This window comes from Saimiri boliviensis, chromosome 4 (genome assembly GCF_048565385.1).
Source record: "Saimiri boliviensis isolate mSaiBol1 chromosome 4, mSaiBol1.pri, whole genome shotgun sequence".
In the NCBI taxonomy this organism is placed as follows: domain Eukaryota; kingdom Metazoa; phylum Chordata; class Mammalia; order Primates; family Cebidae; genus Saimiri; species Saimiri boliviensis.
In genome coordinates, this window is record NC_133452.1 from 98359186 (window position 1) to 98382054 (window position 22869).

General features: G+C 57.0%; 1 protein-coding gene across 8 annotated transcripts in view; it reads right to left on the reverse strand.

Moving 5' to 3' along the window:
• GRM4 (glutamate metabotropic receptor 4) overlaps positions 1-22869 on the reverse strand; it is a 125356-nt gene that overhangs the window by 20777 nt on the left and 81710 nt on the right. For all 8 annotated transcript variants that reach the window (XM_074397919.1, XM_074397917.1, XM_074397921.1 and 5 more), the window contains 3 exons: positions 19168-19303; positions 16342-16496; positions 14048-14188 (listed from right to left, as the gene is read on the reverse strand). In XM_074397919.1, coding sequence (XP_074254020.1) covers positions 14048-14188; positions 16342-16496; positions 19168-19303 — 432 coding nt within the window. The remainder of the gene's footprint in view (positions 1-14047; positions 14189-16341; positions 16497-19167; positions 19304-22869) is intronic.

Below are 22869 nucleotides of genomic sequence, written 5' to 3' on the forward strand. Positions count from 1 at the left end.
AGGATGGGCATTCCCGGCTTCCAGACCCCGCCCCTGCTCCATCCCAGGCTGCATTTGACCGTGTCTGCAGGCTTTGCTAACCGGCAACACTCTTTCTAGGCCAAGGCACAAACAGACAGGGTAAACATGAAAGGCAGCTTCACCATCCTGCCTGTCCGAGGCCTCTGATCACAAGGTCACGAACGCCTAGGGAGAAATGGAATGGATGACCCCATCCCCAAAGGACACAGAGACGCCGGAAAGACTCAGTGTCGCCGGAAAGAGCCTCCCTGGACCCACACTTGCTCCCCGCAGGCCCCTGGGCCCTGCCCTCTCCAGCCTGAAGAAACATAAAATGTGCTTGACTCCCCCGCAGCTCCCATCACATCCTCATCTCATATAAATGAGAGACTAAATTATTAACCAGCGATGGAGCGGGAGGCTGCGGCCACTGCAGAGAGGGGCAGCTCTCTCCTAAGGCCAAGGACGCACCCAGCCATTGCAGCCTGGCTGGATCTCTGGGGAAATACGCCTCCCCCACGAGGCTGGCCTCAGCCTCTCCTCAGAGGGTCTCATTGAAGCACCCACTCCTGGGCCACTCGGGCTCCGGGCCAAGTGCTCTCACTGCAGTCACGAAGCCATCAGCATGGATGCTCGTGTGGATATCCTGCGGGAGCTCCCTTGCCAGGGAAACCTGCCTCCACCCCAGGCAGCTCTGGGGGAAGGGCTCAGAGTGCTGGGCCTGGGGTGCTGCCCCTACAGAGCACCCAGCCCAGCACTGTCACAGCAGCATGGACTTCCAGCAACTTAACTAGCTGTGGCCTCCTGGACTTTGTCTCAAGTCTAGCCCCGGTTCCCTAGCCCCAGTAACATATGGGAAGACTGGGGTGCAATGAAGTCACCAGGCCATAAGCATGCCCACCACACACACACACACGCAGACACACATACACAGATACACAGACACACACACATACAGAGACACACATACACATATACACAGACACATATACACACATGCAGACACATACACACACAGATACACAGACACAGACACACACGTGTACACAAATATATATACATACAGACACATACAGACTGAAGCACACACACCACACAGACACACACAGATACACATGCATACACATATATATATACACATGCAGATACACACACACATATATACACATATGCACACAGAGATTCAGACATGCAGACACACATACACACACACAACACAGAGATACACACATGTACACATACACGGTATACACGTGCACACACAGAGATACACACATGCAGACACACATACACACAGAGACAGATACACACAGACACACACAGATGCATACATACACACATATATGCACACATACACATATACACATACAGACACACTGAAACAGACATACACACACCACACACACACAGATACACACATATACATATATACACATACACACACACAGATACACATGCACAGAGACACACACTGAAACAGACACAGACACAGACACACACCACATACACACATGCAGACACACATACACAGAGACACATACACACACACACAGAGACACACATACACAGATACACAGACACATACACACACATGCAGACAGATACACAGACACACAGATACACACACTGAAACAGACATTCACACACCACACACACACAGATACACACATATACATATATACACATACACACACACACGCACAGAGACACACACACTGAAACAGACACAAACACACACACACACACACACACACACACACACACACTCCTGAATCCTGGCCTCAGATGCCCCAGGCCCTTCCCTTGTGCCCCACAGGGAACAACAAAGACAGGGCTGAGGTGGCTCCCTGGTGGGGCAGTGGGGCACGTAGGGGAGGGGTGGGGGACACCGCAGGAACCACAAACCCTCGCTAAACCAGACACGACGCTCTGGCCTCAATGAGCAGCTGCAGCTATGCCTGTGACAGCAGCAGCTCTGGTCTCACCTAACCCAGCTCCTCAGCAGGTGACTCTGTAGCGTGGCTCAGGCTCACCCAAAGCCGTCGTATACCTGGCACCTCGTCTTCCCACAGCTCTGGGAGTCAGACTTCACTGGCCCCCTCACAGGGGAGGTGGCAAGGTTTGCAGGTGGGTGGGTGACATCCCAGAGCCTCACAGGAATCCTGGCACCAAGTAGGTGTTTGACACATACCTATGGACGGAGCTAGCTGGGAAGTGGTGGAGCTGGGATTTGAACCCAGATCTCTCTGGTTGTCCAAAAGAGTCTTCAGTATCCTGAACTGCCCCTCCTCCATTTAGTCGCTGACCTGCCTCCTTCCTCCTGTCCTAGGACCCAGGCCCTGCCCCCACTGTCTGGCCAGGCCTAACCACGGATTGGGGACTCTGTCTGCAGGTCTAGAGGAGGAAGGTGGCAGTGGAGGGAAGCGGGTGGGCAAATCCCCTCTCATGGGTGGGCAGGAACCCCAGGACCAGGCAGAGGCACCACAGTTCTGGGAGGAAGCAAGACATGCATTTCTGAGAGCTGTTGGAGGAGATAAATTCCAGACACATGGCGGCAGTGACAGCAGCAACAGTTTGAAGATGTCCTAATTGTGTCCCGGGGCACAGTGAGGCAGAGATGCGTTTGGCTCTGCCACGGGTGACAGCCAGCTGGGGAACCATCCAGGGAGGATTTTCTCCATCAAAACCCCGAAGCATGGTTACTACGGCGACTGCAGTCTTTGTCTGCAGGTTGTAAATTGTAATTGAAATGAGTTTTCAAGGTTGAAATAATCAGAGTCCTCCTCATCTGCCCACTCACCTCTCCACAACTCACCCGCCCAGCCACAATCCCCCAAAGTGCTAGCGCTAGAACACACGTGTGTGCACACACATTCCTGAAGCAGCTTCCTCATGCCAGGGTAGACAAAATCCACCACACGGACACTCACAGATATTCATGTCTGTATGCACACAGCAGCAAATACACAAACTTTCATGCCTTTGCATACGTCTACACACACGTGCATGTTCAAACGCAGGTGTACCTATAAATGCTTCCAACATAGCTACAGCTACACGTTTATCACAACACTTACACAAACACATGGGCGTTCAGATTCACCCACTGGCTTAGGCTGAGAAGTCCTTCAAGCAGATGCAGAGGAGGATGTGAGAGCAAGGGTGGTGGCAGGAAGCATGGGGAGGGGGCCAGGAGGTGAGGGGCGGTGGAGGAAAGTCAACTAATGGCAGCATGCAGGGCTCTGTCCTGCTGGGGACCTCCACGAGACCCGGCAGATCACACCTCAGCATTTTCCCAGCCATGGGGATAAATGCTCCAGCTCCGTGGGTCCTAGGCGGAGGACTGCTGCACACAGGGATGGTGGGCACTGAGGGGTATGGCCGGGGCACCGACAGCGTCTGCTAAACATATACTCATTCACACTCGGTCAAGCCTAGACCCATGTCTACACCACACACCTACACAGATATAAACCTGCATTTACACAGCCTGTCTCCCAGAGCTGTGGGAAGGTGAGGTGCCAGGCACATGAAGGCCCTGGGTGAACGAACATGAGCCACAAAGATGCATCTGTGCCAGTTGCGTCCCTTAAACAAACTTCCAGGGAGTAGGCAGTAAAACAAGGAGTCCCAGAGCCCCTCCAGAGAGGGCTGCCTGGTGTAATGGACCAAACAGACACATATGGCCCTGACTCCTGGCTGGGCATGGCCCAGCTATACACTCTGAGCCAAGTATCGGAGTGTCCTAGCAGCTCAGTGTCCCTAGGGTGCATTCCGGATAGGAAGACTCACTTCCAGGGACCGCTGGGAGGACTGAGGGAGATGTGACACCACGTCTAGCGCATGGACGTCCTCTCAGCCTCAGCTCGCCTTTCCTCCCTGACACACCCCTGCAGGAGGCCGCCCTCCCCTCCGTCCCGCCTGGCACTGGCTCTAATGCTGACTCTCCCCACCCCTTCCCCACCATTCGATGGGTGAGGGGTGCCCACTGCATAGACAGACCCAGGTCAGCTCGGCCTAGCCTGACATACGGATGGGGTGGAGAAAGCCGCCACTCTGTGCTTCCTGAGACATTTGGTTCCTTCTGAGGGTCCCTCAACTCCTGTTCCCGAGTCCACGCTCACCACCCCACAAGCCCCCCATTCCCAGAAGTCGGCAGCCAGGATCTCCCTGGCCCAGAGTCTCCCACTTGCTCTTCAGCCCTATACCTCGGTGTTGCTGGTCCCCACCTCTCGAATTTTCACCCTCAAGTGCCCGCTTTCCAGCCTGGGAATTTCTTTTTTTTTTTTTTTTTTTTTTTTTTTTTTTTTTTTTGAGACAGAGTTTCGCTCTTGTTACCCAGGCTGGAGTGCAATGGCGCGACCTCGGCTCACCGCAACCTCCGCCTCCTGGGTTCAGGCAATTCTCCTGCCTCAGCCTCCTGAGTAGCTGGGATTACAGGCACGTGCCACCATGCCCAGCTAATTTTTTTGTATTTTTAGTAGAGATGGGGTTTCACCATGTTGACCAGGATGGTCTCGATCTCTCGACCTCGTGATCCACCCGCCTCGGCCTCCCAAAGTGCTGGGATTACAGGCTTGAGCCACCGCGCCCGGCCCAGCCTGGGAATTTCTAACCCACTCGGCTGTGTCTCCTCCATCCCCAGCACTGTCCCCCACAACTCAGCCTGGGCCCAACACCAGCTCCTTCCAGTCCCAGTGAATGATGCACCCAGGTGTTCCGGGGGCTTCGTGGTCGGGGCAAATGGCATCCCCATCCCAGGGATATGGAAACTGAGGCCTGAGGAGGTAAAGCAGCTTACCCAGTGGGAGGCAGCTCTTGACTCCCCCTCAAGTGTTCTTTTACAAGCTCCAAGCGCTCTGTGGTGGCATCGCCCAGGGCTCTTCAGCCTGGAGCCAGCCACAGGCCCCTTTTGAAGGAAACAATTCTTGCAGACCCTCAAAAAAATGAACCAGCATGAAAACACGTGAAAGCCTGGCTGTGACCGTGAAGCCCAACCGCAGGTGACCACAGCCGCAGAGAAGCCGCGTCTCTGAGACCGGGGGAGCTCCCTTCGGGATGGCCACCGACATGAGAATGCAGACTCTAAGAATCCTCACGGCACTCCTGGGTCCCTGCGAATCTGGCCTCAAGAATGTGTCCCCGGATGTCCACAGACCTCGTTTTGAGAAACTGGACATGAGCCCCAGGGTCTGATGGGGCCCGCTGGAAACTCCCACTCAGCCCTTGGTGGGCCTGACGAGTCTTAGTGTCTCTGAGCTCCAGGCCCCTCATCTGTGAATGAAGCTGGCACCTGGGACTAGGCAAGGAGAGTCACACCTGCCGCCTGCACAGCCCGGAGCCCAAGAAGGACCAGCTCTTGGCTCCTCCCTGGTTCTGAGCCCAATCCACCTCAGCTGGGGAGCTGGGGCTCAGCTCTCCCACACAGGAGGGGTTGGGGTAGGGGAACTCTGGCGACTGAGTCTTAGGCCAGGATGGATGAGCTGCCCGGCCCCTGCTAACAGACCCCACGCAGACATCCCTCTCCCCCTTCACTCAGCCAACCTCCCCTCCAGCAGCATCTAGCTTTCCCCCTTTCTCGGTGACTTGGCTTGGCTCTGTGTCCCCACCCAAATCTCACCTCGAATTGTAATCCCCATAAGTCAGGGGAGAGACTTGCAGGGAGGTGACTGGATCACGGGGGCACATTTCCCCTATGTTGTTTTTGTGATAGTGAGTGAGTTCTCAAGAGATCTGACGGTTTAGAAGTGTGGCCCTTCCCCTCTTGCCCTCTCTCCTGTTCCGCCATGGTAAGCCACGTTTGCTTTCCCTTCGCCTTCCACCATGATTGTAAGTTTCCTGAAACCTCCCAGTCGCGCTTCCTGTACAGTCTGCAGAGCTGTGAGTCAATTAAACCTCTTGTCTTCTAAAATTACCCAGTCTCGGTCAGGCACAGTGGCTCACGCCTATAATCCCAGCACTTTGGGAGGCCGAGGCAGGTGGATTACAAGGTCAGGAGTTCAAGACCAGCCTGGCCAAGATGGTGAAACACCATCTCTACTAAAAATACAAAAATTAGCCAGGCATGGTGGCAGGTACCCGTAATCCTAGTTACTCAGGAGGCTGAGGCAGGAGAATCACTTGAACCTGGGAGGCGGAGGTTGCAGTGAGCTGAAATCGTGCCACTGCACTCCAGCCTAGGCAGTAAGCATGAAACTTCATCTCAGAAAAAAAAATAAAAATTACTCAGGTTCAGGTAGTTCTTTACAGCAGTATGAGAACAACCAACACACTAGGTCTTTCTCTTTAAGGTAGAAATATGGGTAATTTCTCCCATTTAAACAAACAAACAAAACCCCTCTCTTGACCTGCCCCTCCCCAGCTCGCATCCCCTTTCTCTGTTCCTATTTACAGTCCAGCTCCTCAAGAGAGGTGCCTCTGCTCGCTGTCATCAGTTTCTCTCCTCTCTCCCTTGACCAACTCCAGTCTGGCTTTTGTGTCCACCTCTCCAAGGAGGCCGCTCTTGCAGAGGTCACGATCGCCCCCCAGGCTGCGAAGTCCAGTGGCCCGGCCCAGCCCTCGCCTCACCTGGCCCTGGACAGCATGCAGTGGAGCCAGTCACTCCCTCCCCCAGTGCTCTGGGCCCTGCTGTCTCCTGAGCTGCTGCTTCTCAGCTTCCGTGCTTGGCTCCCTCTCTCTGCCCCAACACTCCAGCATCCAGGGCTCACTGGGACCTCTCCTCCCACCACACACACACACTCCTTGGTGTTCCCAGCCAGCCACCTCTGTACTCTGCCACCACCGCAATCACACGGCCACTCCAGCCTCTCCCTGCCTCCAGCGCCTACTCCACAAGACCACGTGGGTCCCAGTAGGCATCCCACTCTCCACGTGGCCTCCACCCAAGCCCTGCCTCCCCTCCCAGCCTGCTCCTCCTCCCGCCCACCCCATCTTACCACGTGGCAAATTCATCCATCTCCTTGTTCCAGCAGAGAACGCTGAAGCCATCCTTGACTTTCTGTCATCTTTCTCTCCCCTTAAATCCTTCCATAAACACCGTGGCCACACTGTAAAGCTCACAAAGAATCCGACCCCTTCTCGCCGGCTCCATGACCACCAGCCACCCCGGGGCCATCATTCCCACCTGGGTGAAGCATCAGCCTCCTAACTGGTCTCCCACTCTGCCCTCGCTCCCAGAGATCCCGTGAGGACGTAAATCAGGTCGAGTCAATACACCTTCGAGCCCTACAATGGCTTGTCCCACTCTGCATGAAAGACTAAATCCTTACAAACTTCCCACCAGGCCCACATGGCCTGCACCACCTGCCCGTCCCTCCCCCACGACCCCACCTCCTGCCTGTGGTTCTCTCTGCTCCAGCTACGCTGGCCTCCTGGCCTCCTCGCTGCTCCCCGGGCTCGGCAGGCATGAACCGCCCCCAGGGCCTTTGCACTCGCTGTGTGCTGTGCCCAGCATGCGCTTTCCAGGGTCTCCACGTGGCTCGCTCTCTCACAGCCTTTGGCCATTCGCTCCAGTATCATCCTGATATAGTTTGGATGTTTGTCCCCTCCAAATCGCATGTCACAGTGTGATCCCTGGTGTTGAAGGTGGGGCCTGGTGGGATGCGGCTGAGTCATGGGGGCGGATCCCTCATGAGTGACTGGATGCCCTCCCTGTGGTAATGAGTGAGTTCTCACTCTATTACGTACAAGATTTGACTGTTAAAAAGAGCCTGGCTTGGCCGGGCACGGTAGCTCAAGCCTGTAATCCCAGCACTTTGGGAGGCCGAGGCGGGTGGATCACGAGGTCAGGAGATCGAGACCATCCTGGTCAACATGGTGAAACCCCGTCTCTACTAAAAATACAAAAAATTAGCTGGGCATGGTGGCACATGCCTGTAATCCCAGCTACTCAGGAGGCTGAGGCAGGAGAATTGCCTGAACCCAGGAGGCGGAGGTTGCGGTGAGCCGAGATCGTGCCATTGCACTCCAGCCTGGGTAACAGGAGTGAAACTCCGTCTCAAAAAAAAAAAAAAAAATAAGAGCCTGGCTCCTCGTCCTCTCTTTCCCATCTCCCCTCCACCCAAGACTGGAAGCTCCCTGAAGGCCTCATCAGAAGCAGATGCTGGTGCCATGCTTCTCGAACAATCTGCAGAACCGTGAGCCAAACAAGCCTCTCCTTTATGAATTACCCAGCCTCAGGTACTCCTTCAGAGAAATGCAAACAGACTAACACACACCTTCTTGGTCAGCACGCCTGTCCTCCCGGCACTCCCAGTTTCCTCCAACAGGCCTCCAGGCTCTGCCTTCCCCAGCCTCACAGTCAGGACTTTTTTGGAGCCCCTGGCACTGCCTGCCAGGCCACGCCATGCCACTATGCTCTGTACCTTGTCTGCAAGGTCATATTGTGTCCCACTCCCAGGATGGCTCCCTCACTGAGCCCAACAAGGCCAGCACAGTGCTGGCTGGGCACATAGTCAGGCTGTTAGTCTATGCTGCTGGTTTCCCAGCTGATGAGTGGGAAGAGCCCTGAGTGAGCAGCCAGTGGTTTGAACAACTGTGAGTTCCTCTAATGGGGGCACAGCCCGGCATATAAAGGGTGCTCCCAAATCTTGGCCTTTCTCACTGGCCCAAGGAGGGAGGCTTCCTCAGGTTCTCTTATGGATGCAGAGGTGGGAAGACCTTTCACAGGCAGGCTGGAGATGCTAGGAGGGGCTTGGGGCCGGGATATCAGCTGGTCTAAGCAAAACGTCTCTGGAGCCAAGTGGTCGGGTTCAAACTCCAGCTCTGTGTGACTCTGGGCAAGTCCTTAACCTCTCTGTGCCTCCGCTGCCTCATCTGTAATGTGGGTTGCTACAAAATTTAAATGTAAAATATTGGAACAGAGCTTGACAATTAATAAATGCTATATAAATATTAGCTGCTATTATGTTTTCACTATGACTGTTGTGATTGCTGGTAGCACAGGCCGGGTGACTGGCATCTCCCCACACACCCCCAGCCACCATGCAGCTGCCCTCCGTCTCTGGACTCCCAGCCCCTGTGAGCAGCACGCAGTAAATTTTTCCTCTCTCCTCATAAACCGGGCCTTCCTCCGCTCAGCCATCACCTGGCTGGCAGCGCTGTCAAAAAGACGGATGCCACATCTGCCTTGTTTACGACTTTAATTCCCAAACCCTGTTCTCTGGGCTCCCAGGGAGGGGCTGGGAGGGAAGGAGGAGGCGGGCGCTATCTTCCTGTAGGCTTGACAGCTGCACAGATTCCCCCCTCAGTGACCTCAGCTCGCTGGGGTTGGGGGACCCACGGGCCACCTGGAAGTGCTTCTTGCTGATCAGCTCCCAGCCCTTCCCTGGAAGCCGTGAGGTGGGTAGCACTCTGCTGGAGATGAGGCTCTGGGGAGAATGGAAGGGGATGATATAATTCCCATTTCACAGATGAGGAAATCGAGGCCCCCAGAGGTGAGGTAACCTGCCCAAGGCCACAGAGCTAGGAAGTGGCAGCACCAGCAGTCACACCCAGTGGCTGTATCTTTGAGAAAGAATGAGTGCTCTACCCTACCCTCTAACCCTGACCATGTCAGCACACCCCAGTCCAGCCTCCAGCTGCCAGCATGTGCCACCCTTCTGAGGCTTTCTTGGGCACAGGAGCCCTCTCTGCCCAGCCATTTGGCAGGCTGGAGGTGCCAAGGAACAATGGCCTCCAGGAGCATCCCTCCACCAATGACTGATGGGGGCTGGCACACACATACCCCGGCTCCCTCTCGCTGTGTGTGGGACTGAGAGGCCTGTTCCTCTGTCCCAGGAGGACTCAGCTCCAGTTGTTCACAGTGGCAACCGGCTTGATCCCACACCCTGAATCTCGGCCTTCTCTCCTCTATCCTGGAATCCCCTCCCAAATCAACTACTTGCTATCAAATCCTCATCTTTGGGGAACTCCACTTCAGACAGCCTTGAGGGATGAATCAAATCTTCCCAAACATAAAACCCCAGGGGGAGAGGGTCCTTCCCACCCTCTTGGATGGTCACCAGGACCACCCATCACCTGGAGTGGGCAGGAATGGATCTGGCAAAGCAAAGGACACGGGAGTGGCACTTGCTGTCAGTGAGACCTTGAGCGGGGCAGGCCTGCGGGACTGAAACAGGTAGAGGCCAACTATGGAATGGGAACATCCAGGAGAGCAGAGTGAGCTGATCCTGAAGAGGTATGGGGAAGCCAGACTCTGGAGAAAGAGTGGGGCAGGTGGAGAGTTTGTCTCGGAGACCACAGAGCATGGCTGGGCTGGCTAAGGGCAAGAGAGAGGGGTCCCGGAGGAGTGGGAGGGAAGGACAGGAAGTGGGCAGAAGGCAGGGGCCAGCCCTGGCTTCACAGCCAGGCTACCTGGGCACAAATCCAGCGCTGACAACTCTCTAGCTCTGTGATATTCACAAGTTACCTCAGTTTCCTCTTCTGTAAAATGGGAGTTGCATCTGTGACCATCTATACCACCCACCTTCAGGATGGCACATTCCTCCCTCATTCTTTCCACGTAACAGACAGACTTGGTACCGACAGACTCGGACTATTGGATTACCCGATTGCCTGTCTAAATCCCAACTCTCCCATTTCCTCTCTACATCAGCAATAACAGCCATTTTATCAGCACCTATCATATGTATCATTCTCAGCCAGCCTCCTCACTTGCCTTCTCTCCAATTCTCACAGCCACTGAGATAGCTGTTGCCTCCCCTGTTCTACAGACAGCAGCGGAGACTCAGAGAAGTCAGATAACTTGTCCAAGGTCACACAGCAGGGAGGAGGCAGAGCCAGACTCGGACCCAGGGGTGGGTCCCTCCCCTGCCCCTGCTCCCAGCTCTCCGTGGGTGTCACTCCAGCCCTCCTGGCCTAAGGCCTTCTCCTCCAACAGGCTCGGCTCAGGGGCAGGGCCATGGGGAAACCAGAGCTTCCTGCCCCTCCTCCAGAGCCTCAGGTCCCACAAACATTCCCAGCGGTATCCCCCGCTGCCCCTCACCTCACCCAGAGACAGACCGACAGGCTGCGCCTGGCCTGGGGCCAGACAGGGACTCTGACCCGCCTCTGCTGGGGCTCCCAGCGCAGCAGGAAGGATTCGGGTCAGCCGGGACCACCACGTCCACTAGAGCCTCTGCCCCTTTGCTCATGCCGCCCCCCCAACCCAGCCTAGGGGCACATGCGTCCTCCCTCCAAGCCAGAGGCTCCCAAACTTTGCTGCACAGTAGAACCACCTGCGGCACTTCAAAAAATCCCGATGCTCAGGTTGTATCCAGTGCAAATTAAACCAGAATGTCTAGGGTATCCGTATTTTTAAAAGATCCCCAGGTGACTCAATGTGAACAAAGCTTGGAAAGCACTGCTCCAGCCCTAAACACACATGCAAATCACCCAGGGAGCCGTATGCAAACCCACAGCCTCAGCCCCACCCCTGCGATTCTGAGCTGGTTGGTCTGGGGGCAGTGCCCTGGCCTGGTGTTAAAAGCTCCCAGGTGACTCTAACGCAACTCCAGGCTTTACGCTGCCACTTACAGATCAGGGAAGTGCCTCCATTAAGCTTCTCTTCCTTCCGGAGACACCCTCTGGGCCGGCTCATCAATCCCGTTGCTCACATGAGAAAGCAAAGGCCCAGAAAGGTCGCAGAGCTTGCCGCAGGCTCACAGCAAAGCTCTGTGCTCTTTTTTCTTTCTTTCTTTCTTTTTTTTTTTTTTTTTTTTTTTTTTTTTTTGAGATGGAATCTCATTCTGTCACCCAGGCTGGAGTACAGTGGTGCAATCTCAGCTCACTGCAACCTCCACCTCCCAGGTTCAAGCGATTCTCATACCTCAGCCTCCCGAGTAACTGGGATTACAGGTGCCTGCCACCACACCCGGCTAATTTTTGTACTTTTAGTAGAGATGGGGTTTTGCCATGTTGACCGGGCTGAACTCCTGACCTCAGATAATCCGCCCATGTCGGCCTCCCAAAGCCCTGAGATGACAGGCGTGAGCCACCATGCCTGGCCGAGCTCTGTGCTCTTCTGAGCCCTGCTCTGGTACTCCTTCCCCACCTGCGCTGACCATCAGACCAAATGCCTCCCTTAGGACTGCTGGAGAGGTTCATGAATCCTGCCCCAAGAACTAGGAGTCTAGACAGAGCCTACAGGAACTGACCAAAGCCTTCTCCCCTCCTGCCCCTCCCAGACAAAGAGGAGATTCCAGAAAGCCCTTCCCCTTGACAGCCCAGATCCCTCGACAGCCTAGACACTGGGTCCAGGAGACCCCAGCCGTCCATCTTGCCACCACTTCCAGTCTTCCCTCCCCATCCCCCCATCCCATCCATCCCCATCCTCACCCCCGAGCTACGTCTGGTGAGCTACAGTCAGGGTGCCCAAACAATTTTCCATCCCACATGGGCACTTCCAAGAACTGGAGGGGATGCTCTCAATAATGACGCCAGAACACGGGCGACAGGACGCACGGCCACCCCACCCGTGAGGGCTCAGCCTCCACCCCAGGCGTGTTTGCACTTCTCACACCTCTGTCGTGATCACTGCCTGATTCAGGCATGCGCTGTGCAGCCTCGGGCAAGGCACTTGCTCTCTCTGACTCTCCATATCCTCATCTAGAGTGCAGGAATCGTAAGAGTTCCTAGAGTTGCCGTGAGAGTGAAATGTCTTTTACATTTTACATTCTAAAGATGATGTCTTTAAAGTGTCTGGAACACAGTGGATACATAGTAAACAGCAGTGTTTATGTTTCGCTCACCCAGGAATACACAAGCCCCATGTAAGACACAGGCACGCACACCCCTTCTCTCTCAGGAACACCAGCTCTCACACACACGAAGTCACATGTCACAGATGTATTCACACACATGGCCACCTGCGCACACTCACACACCTGCACTCACTCTGCAGATCGGGTAGATTTGGCTGCGAGCTTCTCCGGGTCCCCAGTGGTCCAGTGGCGGCAAGTCCCTTTGGGCTCTGGCCACCAGAGGGCAGCATGCTCCCCACCCACCCTCATCACACTCCCTTCTGCCCCGCCCTGGAGGACCTGTCTGCCAAAGATTCCCTGCAGCCCGTGCCCCGCCCTTTGCCCAACTGCACGTTCAAGTCTGGGAGGATACAGGGGGGCAACTCATCATCCTCGTTTAAGCACCCCTCAAGCCGAGAGGCACCAGAGCACCCCAATGTTATTGAGGCTGGGTCCTGCCGCAGAGTGACCCAGACCCAGGGCATGAAAAGACCCCTGTCCAGATGTATCTGAAGTGGACACACCACAATGGCTACCTAGGGGGTGGGGGGCCTAGGGCTCAGACCCGGCTGCAAGTCGTGCTCTACCACCCTCCATCTATGGGAATTTAAGTCCCTCTACTCACCCCCTCTGAGCCTCTGTTCTCCCATCTGTAAAATGGGCCGATCACTGCCCCTCCCCCGCACAGCTCATGCCTCTCATGTGAGGGCTCAGATGTCACCTGTGCAAGCAGGCCGTCCCTGGCCACTTCACAGCTGCAGGTTCCCTTCCCCTCACACTTTCCATTCTTGTTATTATCTGTTTTGTTTCTCCTGCACGTTTCTGTTCTGACATATTCTATAATTCACTCATCGTGGTGATTGTCTCCCATTAGAATAAAAACTCCGAGTGCCGTTGGACTCTTTCTTCACTGCTACATATCCATGCTTACACTGGGGCAAGCCACGCCTGGGAGCCAAACGGGTGCTTACCGAGTGACTGAGGGAACCCTGGAGGGAACCCTGGGGTGGTTTCGGGGAAGTGCCCAGCCTGGTATGGGTCAAGACTGGACACAGGACAGGAGGGGTCAGTTCAGGGCTAAGGGTTCGCCCAAGGACGTCCACATCAACCCGGAGGCAGCCAGACGCCTTGCCACTCCCAAGGACCTCAGGGCCACACCCCAAATCAGCCGTGGCCCCGCCTCTCCAGGCCCCGCCCCGGGGCCTCCCAACTCCACCGCAGGTGCGTGCCCAACTCCGGAGATTCTCCAGAGTCAGTCCCCAGGCTCGGCGCCTCCTAGAGCCCGCCCGGCCCCGCCCGGCCCCACCCAGCCCGGCCCAGGAGCTCACTGGTGCACTTCTTGACGTGGCTGCCCTTCTTGAGGGCGTGGCGGCTCAGCTTGCAGTGGAAGTTGTCCTCCCAGAACTCCGCAAACCAGATGTTGCGCCGGTTGTTGTCCAGCGTGCGGCTGGAGAAGTAGCGATCGAAGCCTGGCAGGGAACGGGGAAGTCAGGGCCTCACTGGCCTCCTTCCCACCAGCCCCAGCCCTTCCCGCCTCCCCCAGGATGAGATGGCCCAGGCGGAGGGAGAGAGACCCGGAGGAGCACATCTTCTGATCCAGGAGAAAACAAAATGTGGAGCGTTTCATTTCATTCCAAATGAAAAGAGCTGTATTAGGTCCCCGGGGGAGCGTGTGTAATCTACAACTGCTGCCTTTATGGAAGAGAAAGCACACGGATGAAGACGTTTCCACGGCCTTTAACCGCTGCAATGCTAACAGCAGGCTCTGAGGAGCTGCCCGGGAGTCCTGAGATTACCGCACAGAGGCTGGTGGGGTTGTCCAACCCTGGGAGCACCTGAAGAGGAGGCCAGGAAGGATGAGAGAGGTGGGGACCCCCCGGGCCACACAGCAAGACCAGGACCCGGACCTCCTCCCTTCTTAGCCAGGATGTCCCCGTCACTGACAGAGGCGGCCTCCCTCTCCCACGTGCTCTGCACGGCTCACAGTTCTGCTCTCAGCCTGGGAAACCCTGCCCTAGGGTGGGCAGGCAGGGGGTGAACACCACCCTCTCCTCCTCCCAGACGCCCCTCCTGCCATACTGACTGTACCTGGCCCTGTGGACTGAGCTGCTCTGTATGGGCCTGAAAGCTCAACAGGGCCCATGGAAACGTCCAAGTGGGAGCAAAGTGACTGGCCGCGTGGCAGGAGACGCGCTGGCATTGAGCCGGAGCTTTGGCCTGCAGTAGGATTTCTCAGGCTCAGCGCTGCGGACACTCTGGGCAGGACAACTCCTGTCGGGGGCCGTCCCATGCACCACGGGATGCCGAGCAGCACCCTGACCACTACCCACCGGAGGCTGGCAGCAGCATCCCCCAATTGTCAACACCAAAAATGGCACCAGAAATTGCCAAATGCCCCTCGGGGGTCAAAATCACCCCCAGATGAGGACCATTGTTCTCAAATGTTCCTGAGAGAAAAGCAACTTGTCAGGCAAGTCCTGGGTTCCGGCCCCAGCTCCGCCACTCGCTGCACTGTGTGTGTCTGAATCTCTCTGAGCCCTGCGTATCCATCTGCTAAAAGTGGGCAAGAGTGAATCACAGGGTGGCTGGGAGACTAAAGGAGCCGTCCGTCTGGGGCGTGGCATGGGTCAGCACTGTAAGCACAGTTATCCTCACACGGTGTTGATTATGGCTTGGGGTGGTTGGGGGCGGGGGTTGAATGCGTGATGGGTACGGGATGTGGGATGGATGGGGCAGGAAGGCATGTGTCTGAGGGGACGGGGCTGGGCAGAGGTGGTTCTGGGGCCTGAGTCAGACGTAGGGCAGACGTGGAGGGGGAGATGGGTGTGGTCTTTGTAGGGACAGATGTGGCCCTGGGGGTTCACACTGGGCCTGTAGGCAGGTGTAGGCCAGGGGCAGGTTTGGATGACAGGGTAGCCATGGGCCTATGTACAGGTATGGGCTGGGGCACTCCCTCTGCCTCAGGATGAAGAGAGGACACTGCTCGGTGACCTTGAGCCAGTCCCTCCCCCTCCTCAGGCCTCAGTGTCTTGGGAGGTGCCTTGGAAAGGCGGATGTTTGCGGCCCCTCCCAGCTCTATTAACGCTGGCTCCTATTGAAGGGAGGGAGGGCAGGGAAGGAGAGGGCCCAGGGAGCCTTCTCCCCACGGTGAGGACTGCCAGGTCCCTGCCAAATCAGCCCGTTCATGGGAACATCATACCTCATTCCCTGTGAGGTTCTGGCCAGAGAAGTTCGTTCCTGCCCAGGAGACTGTGGGTTCTGCCCCAAGAGGAGGGGGTTCAGGGCAAGGCAGGCCCAACCTCAGCACCACCCGGGGCCTGTCCTATAGCCTGGCCGCCAGCTTCCAGCCCTCTTCTGAGTGGACTCTCCACGCACCTTCCACCCCCAAAAAAATCCCTGAGCAGGGAGAAGGCAAGGTCCTGAATCTGGATTCAAATTCTGCTCTGTTGAGTGTGGCCTAAAAGACCTCCCAGCCCAGAACCTCCAAACACAAGAGGCTGGGGGCCGTGGAAGAGGAAGGACAGCTTTGGAAAGAGGAGGAGCAGGAGAGGAAGGAAGCCGGGAGGGGCGACAGGAGGAGCAGTCCAGAATAGCGCCGACCACCAGCGCCCGCCCGGCCTACCTCGCACGGACATCCTCTTGGGGAGGATCGTGACAGCCCCTTCTGCCACCTCCTCCAGGTGCAGCACCGGTGCAATCTTGGAGCCCCAGCTGTCAGAGCCCATCCAGAAGAAATGGCCTGTCTGGTTGGCCCTTCGCGCTGCCTCCAGCACACGCCTGTAGGAACACACACCAGCCCGGCCCAGCCGTGTCTGTCCATGCACCTGCCCCCACTCCTGGCCACACTTTCTGTGGGTCTACACCCCTGACCCCCAGGAGCCCAGGGTCCACAACTGTCCCGGCACCCGGGCCGTGGGTTCCCCCTACACCCCGTCCCCACCTGCCCATAGGCTCATGGCTACTGCCTCATCCAACCTGTCCGCCCCTGGGCCCGCGCCTGCCTGCAGCCCCAGTGTAATTCTCCAGGCCCCCATCTGTCCCTGCAAAGACCACCCCTGCACCCCCCGATCCACACCCGCCCCATGTCTGACTCAGGCCCCAGAACCACCTCTGCCCAGCCCCATCCCCTGAGACACATGCCTTCACCCTGCCCATCCATCCCCACACCCTGCCCATCCTCACACCCATCCACCACCACATAACCGCCCCCTTATCCCCTGCACATGCTGCCTCCTGCCCGAGGCTCCCTCTTCATTCACCGCCCTCTGTGCCAAAAGCCCAGGCCCTTCAGAGAGCGGCTCCCCACACCCTGAGTGGGAGTGGGTGATGGAGGGAGGCGGGTGTGGGGCTGCCCTGTGCTCACACGCAGTCCAGTCTGCCTGCAATGGTAATCCGAATCAAACCAGGGACCCAAAAGCCCAGCCTGGGGCCACGGAGCCCGCAGCAAGCGCTCAGCCAGGGCTTTGGGGAGGCATGAATGAAGTGGCCTCTCAAAGCCATCTCCCCAGAGGGGAAAAACAAGGAGAAAAGGGCAGCATTCCCCTAACCCAGCTCCCACGGAGAGACTAGGCAGGGAGGAGGTAAGCAACTTGCTCATGTCACACAGCAAGCAAGAGGCTGTGAGACCAGAAACTGTCCAGGCCCTTCCGTCAGTGGGGACCAGGGCACAGACCCCAGGGCTCGGGGGTGGCTACTGGACCTGTGCAGGAGGTGGCCAGCAGGGGCTGGAGGGCTTGGGCTTTCAGGGAGAAACAGATGTTTCCAGGCCGCAGAGCCTTCACCTGAGCTGGTCTTGTCCACCCTCATCCCCCTGCCGCCTCCATCATCTCCCAACGCCTGAGGCTTTCCAGCCCCGCTCACTGGTGTAGCCCCTGCCCCCACCCCGCCGTCCTAGGCCACCACTAATGGCAGGTAAGGCTGCTCTCAGAACCCACACCCACACCCTATTAATACCCGCCTGCATCTGGCCAGCCTGAGATGGCCAGAGCTCCCGACGATCCAGCCCTGCAGAGTCACCTGGGTTTATTTTTACTTCTGTTTGCTTCTGAAAATGCATGTGGATTTCCAGAAATGACCCCCGCCTCCCACCCGCTTCCCGCAGCCTGCTCCGGACGTCCGGATGTCCGTCTAGCTTCCCTTCCAGACCTCCCCTAGAGGCCTCTTCTCTGGGACAAAAGGCCCAGTGCCTTCAGTCCCCTCCCAGCACGTGGGTCCATCGGAGCTGAAGGTGTCCCCCGAAACAGCAGGCCTGGAGTGAGGCGCAGAGCGAGGTGGGGTGAGGGAGCCGAGTCTTGCCAGGCTTTGGGGTGGGAGGAGGGTCAGGAGCTGGCTGAGCGGTGGCCGTCAGAAACGTTCAGAGCCGGACTCAGGGGACCCGCACGCCTCAAGGGACTGGGCGCTGCCTCTGTGCAGCTCCGAGGGTGTCAGGATGGGGCTGGAGGGCTCCCCTCCCTGGCCTTTCACTGCCTGAGACACCACCGTTGCAGCTGGTCCTTTAGTCTTTTGAGGCCAAGCCCTCCTCCATCCCTCCAGGGACTCCCCCCACCCCCGTGGCCTGGGAGGGGATCTGTTTGGCAGCAATGCCGGAGTCCAGGTTAGGGCCTTTCCAATTGAGAAATGGTTTGGGAGCAGTGGCGAGGAATAGGAGGAAGCCACCTGGGAAGGGCTGGGCACACAGGGCAGCCGTGGCTGGTCCAGTGAGGGGAGTCTGAGGGCACAGCAGGCTCTGCCAGCCTGGGCCAGATACCTGAGGAGGCCTGGCAGGGGCCACACCTGCTCTCACCCTCCTCTCTGAAGGAGAAGTGGCCAGCGGGAACTAGAGGACCCTACCAGGTTCTGGACAGGGCTGTGCCTCCCCTCAGCCTGGTCGCTCTGAGCCTAAGCCAAGACTAGAACCACACACAACCCAGACCTCGTCTCTGTACCCTGAGCTCACCACAGAAAGGAGGGAGGGGCTGAGGGATGGCCCACATTTACTGGGCGCCTATTTCATGCCAGATGCTACTCTAAGCCTTTTTACGCACATTCCTGCGCTGAATTATCAAATGCTATCAGGCAGGTATCGTTAGCTCATTTGTTTTATAGCAGCAGAGGCCCAGAGTGGTTAAGAAATTCACCTGAGGTCACACAGCTAGTAGGTGGGAGAACAGCATTAGAAGCTAAGCAGTCTGGCCCCAAGCCCACGGCCTCAGCCCTCTGTTAAATCACCCAGGTAGCCATCTCTAGCAGCTGGAATGGATACAAGAATGGAGAGGGGAGGGAAGTGGTGCCCCATAGCAGTGGCCTGCACGCCAGCCTGGAGGCTCCCTGCCCACACACCCACTCACCTGTACCCACCTCTCTGGATCCCAGGGTGGGGGCAGGCTTGCCTGGGAAAGTAGGACAAGACCCATGGCTCTGCCCACACTGCGTGGCTCCCGGTGCCCACCCCGGTGCCACCTGCCCTCACCTGATGTCATCCTCATTGGCGAAGATGATGACTGCCCTGGCGTTCGAGGTCTCCAGGAGGCGGCGGATGATCTTGTCGAACTCGCCTGCCTTGGGCTCCCGGGGTATCTTCACCGACTGGGCGATGCACACGCCCCCTGCAGGAGGGGCACCAGTTAGTTGAGGTGGGCAGGGGAGCCTGAGTCTCCCCACCACTCTCCCAACACACCCTCCAGGAGATGGGGGCTGGGTGCCACCCAGGCTCCCCAGCCGGACTCCCAGCCCTGGGATCCCCGCCTCCGGATATCGGCTGTGCAGTCAGAATAGCTGCAGTATCAGTCTTGGCTCCACGTACCAGCTGGTGACCCTGGACATGTCACTTAAGTACTCTGAACCTCAGTTTCCCCATACAGCAGCTAGAAGCAGCACAGCATCATACTTAGGAGCTAGACTGCCTGGGTTCAAATCTCAGCTCTGCCACTTACTGCTGTGTGACCTTAGGTCAGTTACTGAACCTCTCTGTGCTGCACATACATCACCTATAAAGTGAAAATAATGATATCACCTATTTCATAGAATTGTCATAAAATAAGTAAGGTAATGCATATAAAGACAACATCTGCTACCTAGTGTTTAGCAAATGTTGATTATTTTTATTGCAACCACCTCATAACGTTTCTTGGAGGGTTAAATCTGGGAAGGGAGCCCACCCTGAGGCATTGTGCCTGCTACACCCACATCCGCACACCTCTCAGGGCTCCTGTCCCTGGGCCCCATGCCCATCACCAGGCCCTTGGTAAGAGCAGCATGTGCGGCCACTGGGGCTGGAACCATCAGGAGAGGGTCAATAACTGGTATTATCGGGATTCATGTCCAGGCTGGGCGGCCATCAGAGGCCCCCTGGGAGCACTTGCGTGCAGCCAGTCCCAGCCCCAGATGTGCCACTCAAGTGCTGGCAGGGGACCGATGTCATTCATGTAATTAAATCCCACCTGACCTCCTGGTACAGAGCATCTGTGGGCCGTGCTGGTATTAGCCACTGCCTTTAACGGATGAGGAAACTGAAGCTCAGGGAAGAGAAGTGGCTTACCCAGAGCCACACAGTTCTGGAGTCCAGGAGCTGGAGACCCCCAGAGAATAAGACCCCAGAGGCCCCTGGTGGCAGTCGATGGAAAAGCATGAGGGATTAATCTTGAAGCCGGCCCGGGTATCTAGCTGCTGTCCTCCTCTGGGTCCCACTCAGCTCAACACAGTGCCTCAAACCAAACACCTTGGCTGAGCACCCCTTGAGGTCCAGGCTGGGGCCACCTGAGTCTTCTACACAGACTTGTCCCAATACATCAGAAAATTCTGGGTGGAGCTGCCAGGGGCTCAGACTGCAGGAAACACGACTACCACCAGCCCCAAAGGGCAGTGCCAGCACCCAGCTCCACGGAGGGGCCCCTACCCGTGGGCAGGGAGATGGTCGGCAGGGAAGGCTGCCCAAAGGCAGTGACACTGGGCTGAGTCCTTAGAGGATGCAAGTGGCCAGGCGGTAGGCATTCTGGGGAGAGCAGGGTACCCTCACTGGAAGGAGTGGCTGCTCTGTGCCGGGTCCCTGCTGGCCTGGAGCCACAGGACACAACACACATGCAAGCACGTGCGCACGCACATGCACACACACACAGCTCCTCGGGTCCCTCCTAACACACCAAGGAGTCCCAAGTGCCAGAGAAGAGCATGGTTACTAGGAGCTCATGGGGAGGGGAGAAGGAGTAAGGGTGCTCGGGCAGGACTGGGGCTCCTGTCGGGCTGGGGCCACAGAGACAGCCAAGGGAGGCAGCTGCTGGCTGTGCCACTGGCCGGGCCGCCCCTCAGCTCCCAGCTAAACCCTCCATATGGTTTCTTTCCACTTAGAAAGTGGGTCAATTGCGACATTTCTCCCCCCATCTGGGGAGACAGATGGACAGAGGAAGAGGCTGGACTGGGAGGGGAAGGAAGGGGAGGATGAGCCACCTGGCTGCAGGAGCCAGGAGGAAGGCAGGGGAAGGGAGTTAATTGCTCTCAAACAGGGAGAAACCGTTAAGTCATATTTCTGAGTGACACTCCTCTAAGAGGATCCGTGTGATGGTCCTGCCTGGCACCTCAGGGCATATCTTGCAAGCTTCGTTTTGCTGGCGAAGGAAGGATTAGGTGGCCACGGCTCAGTTAGCGGGAGTGTGAGTGAGCCACAAGGTACTTGAGATGCAAGCGCGGTCTGAGGAGGGTCTGATGTTCTCACAACTTCAAGAGATTTAGACGAGAAGCGAGTTCGGGGGGAGGGGCATGCAGCGCTCCGTAATACTAATGAACATTTATGGCGTGACAAGGCATCGTAAATGCTACTCCGCAAATTTCACATGGATTCACTCACCTGAGATCAGTGTAATCACCACATCTCCAATTTATAAATGAGGAAATTGAGGCACAGAGAGGTTAAGTAGCTTCCCCAGTTTCATGAAGACAGTCAGAGGCAGAGCTGGGGTTTGAACTTGGGCTGTCTGGCTCCAGCGGCCAGCTTTCAACCAGTCATGAAGGGAAGGGATAGGGTTGTGGAGTCGAGGGGGCTCGTGGGCCCATGAGCATGGCAGGCATGGCGTCCACCCTGGGGTGAGTGCCCACTAGTGTTGCTGCCCCCAGGATGGGAAACCAAGTGTCCATGGGGTCCCTTTGTTTCACAGCCCTGTTGTCAGCAATGGCTGCTCAGGGGTGTGAGGAAAGGAGCTGGTTCACAAGCCAGGCCCTCTCCTGGGGTGATACAAGCTCCTGGCAGTGGCACAACCTCCGCCTCAACTGCTGTCTTGGCACCTGCTGCAACCAGAGAGGACCAGAGTGGCCCGAGAGGCTCTGAGCACCCACTGCATGCCTGGCACCGTGCGAGGCCCAGTCTCCATGAAAACCTCACACATTAGCAGGTGCTAATATCCCCATCTTACAGATGAGGAAACTGAAGCTCAGGGTGCTAAATAGCCTAGCCAAGGTCGCACAGCCAGTCAGCAGGACTGCAGTCCGGGTCTGTGTCCAGAGCCTCCCCACTTCCTGCAGCCCCTCCCCTCCTGGACAGTTCCCTTTCCTTGCAAGGCAATTACTCCACAGCAGCCACTGAGAATAAAGGGCACTGTTTCAAGTGCCCGAGCCTCTTCTGCAGCCTCTGTTGTTCAGGTGGGGTTAGCATGCACGTACACGCACAGACACAGAATGCACGCTCTGGCATAGAGCCACGCCCACCACCGACACAGCCCACCCTGTGCACTCCAGGCCGCGCTGCTACAGACCCAAAGTCACACCAAGCTCAGCAGCCACCCCTCTGCCCAGTCCCTGGGCCACGTGGCTAAGACTCCCACAGATGCCTACTTCAAACCTCTCCCCCAGGGAGGGGCACTCCTCCTCACCCTGTGCCCTTCCCCCAGTCTCACTGAATAAAATAAGAACCCGTGGGTCCAGTGAGAGGAGATACAATCAAATTAAAGTGCACAAAGCCCTCCCCCGATCTCAGGGTAGAGGCTGAGCCCTCCCTGCCCCAGGCTCCAGGCACAGGATCATATGGGGCAGGAGACACACATGAAGAAGTCTGGGAGTCCCCATCACCTCCCTGGCTCTCCTGGGTCCCCCTTGGCAAGCCTCTGCGCAGCCTCCTGCCAGGACCCCAGCCCCCCAGGCTCCTGACAAACACCCAACTGCCACTTGCCAGCTGCAAGCTCTGCCA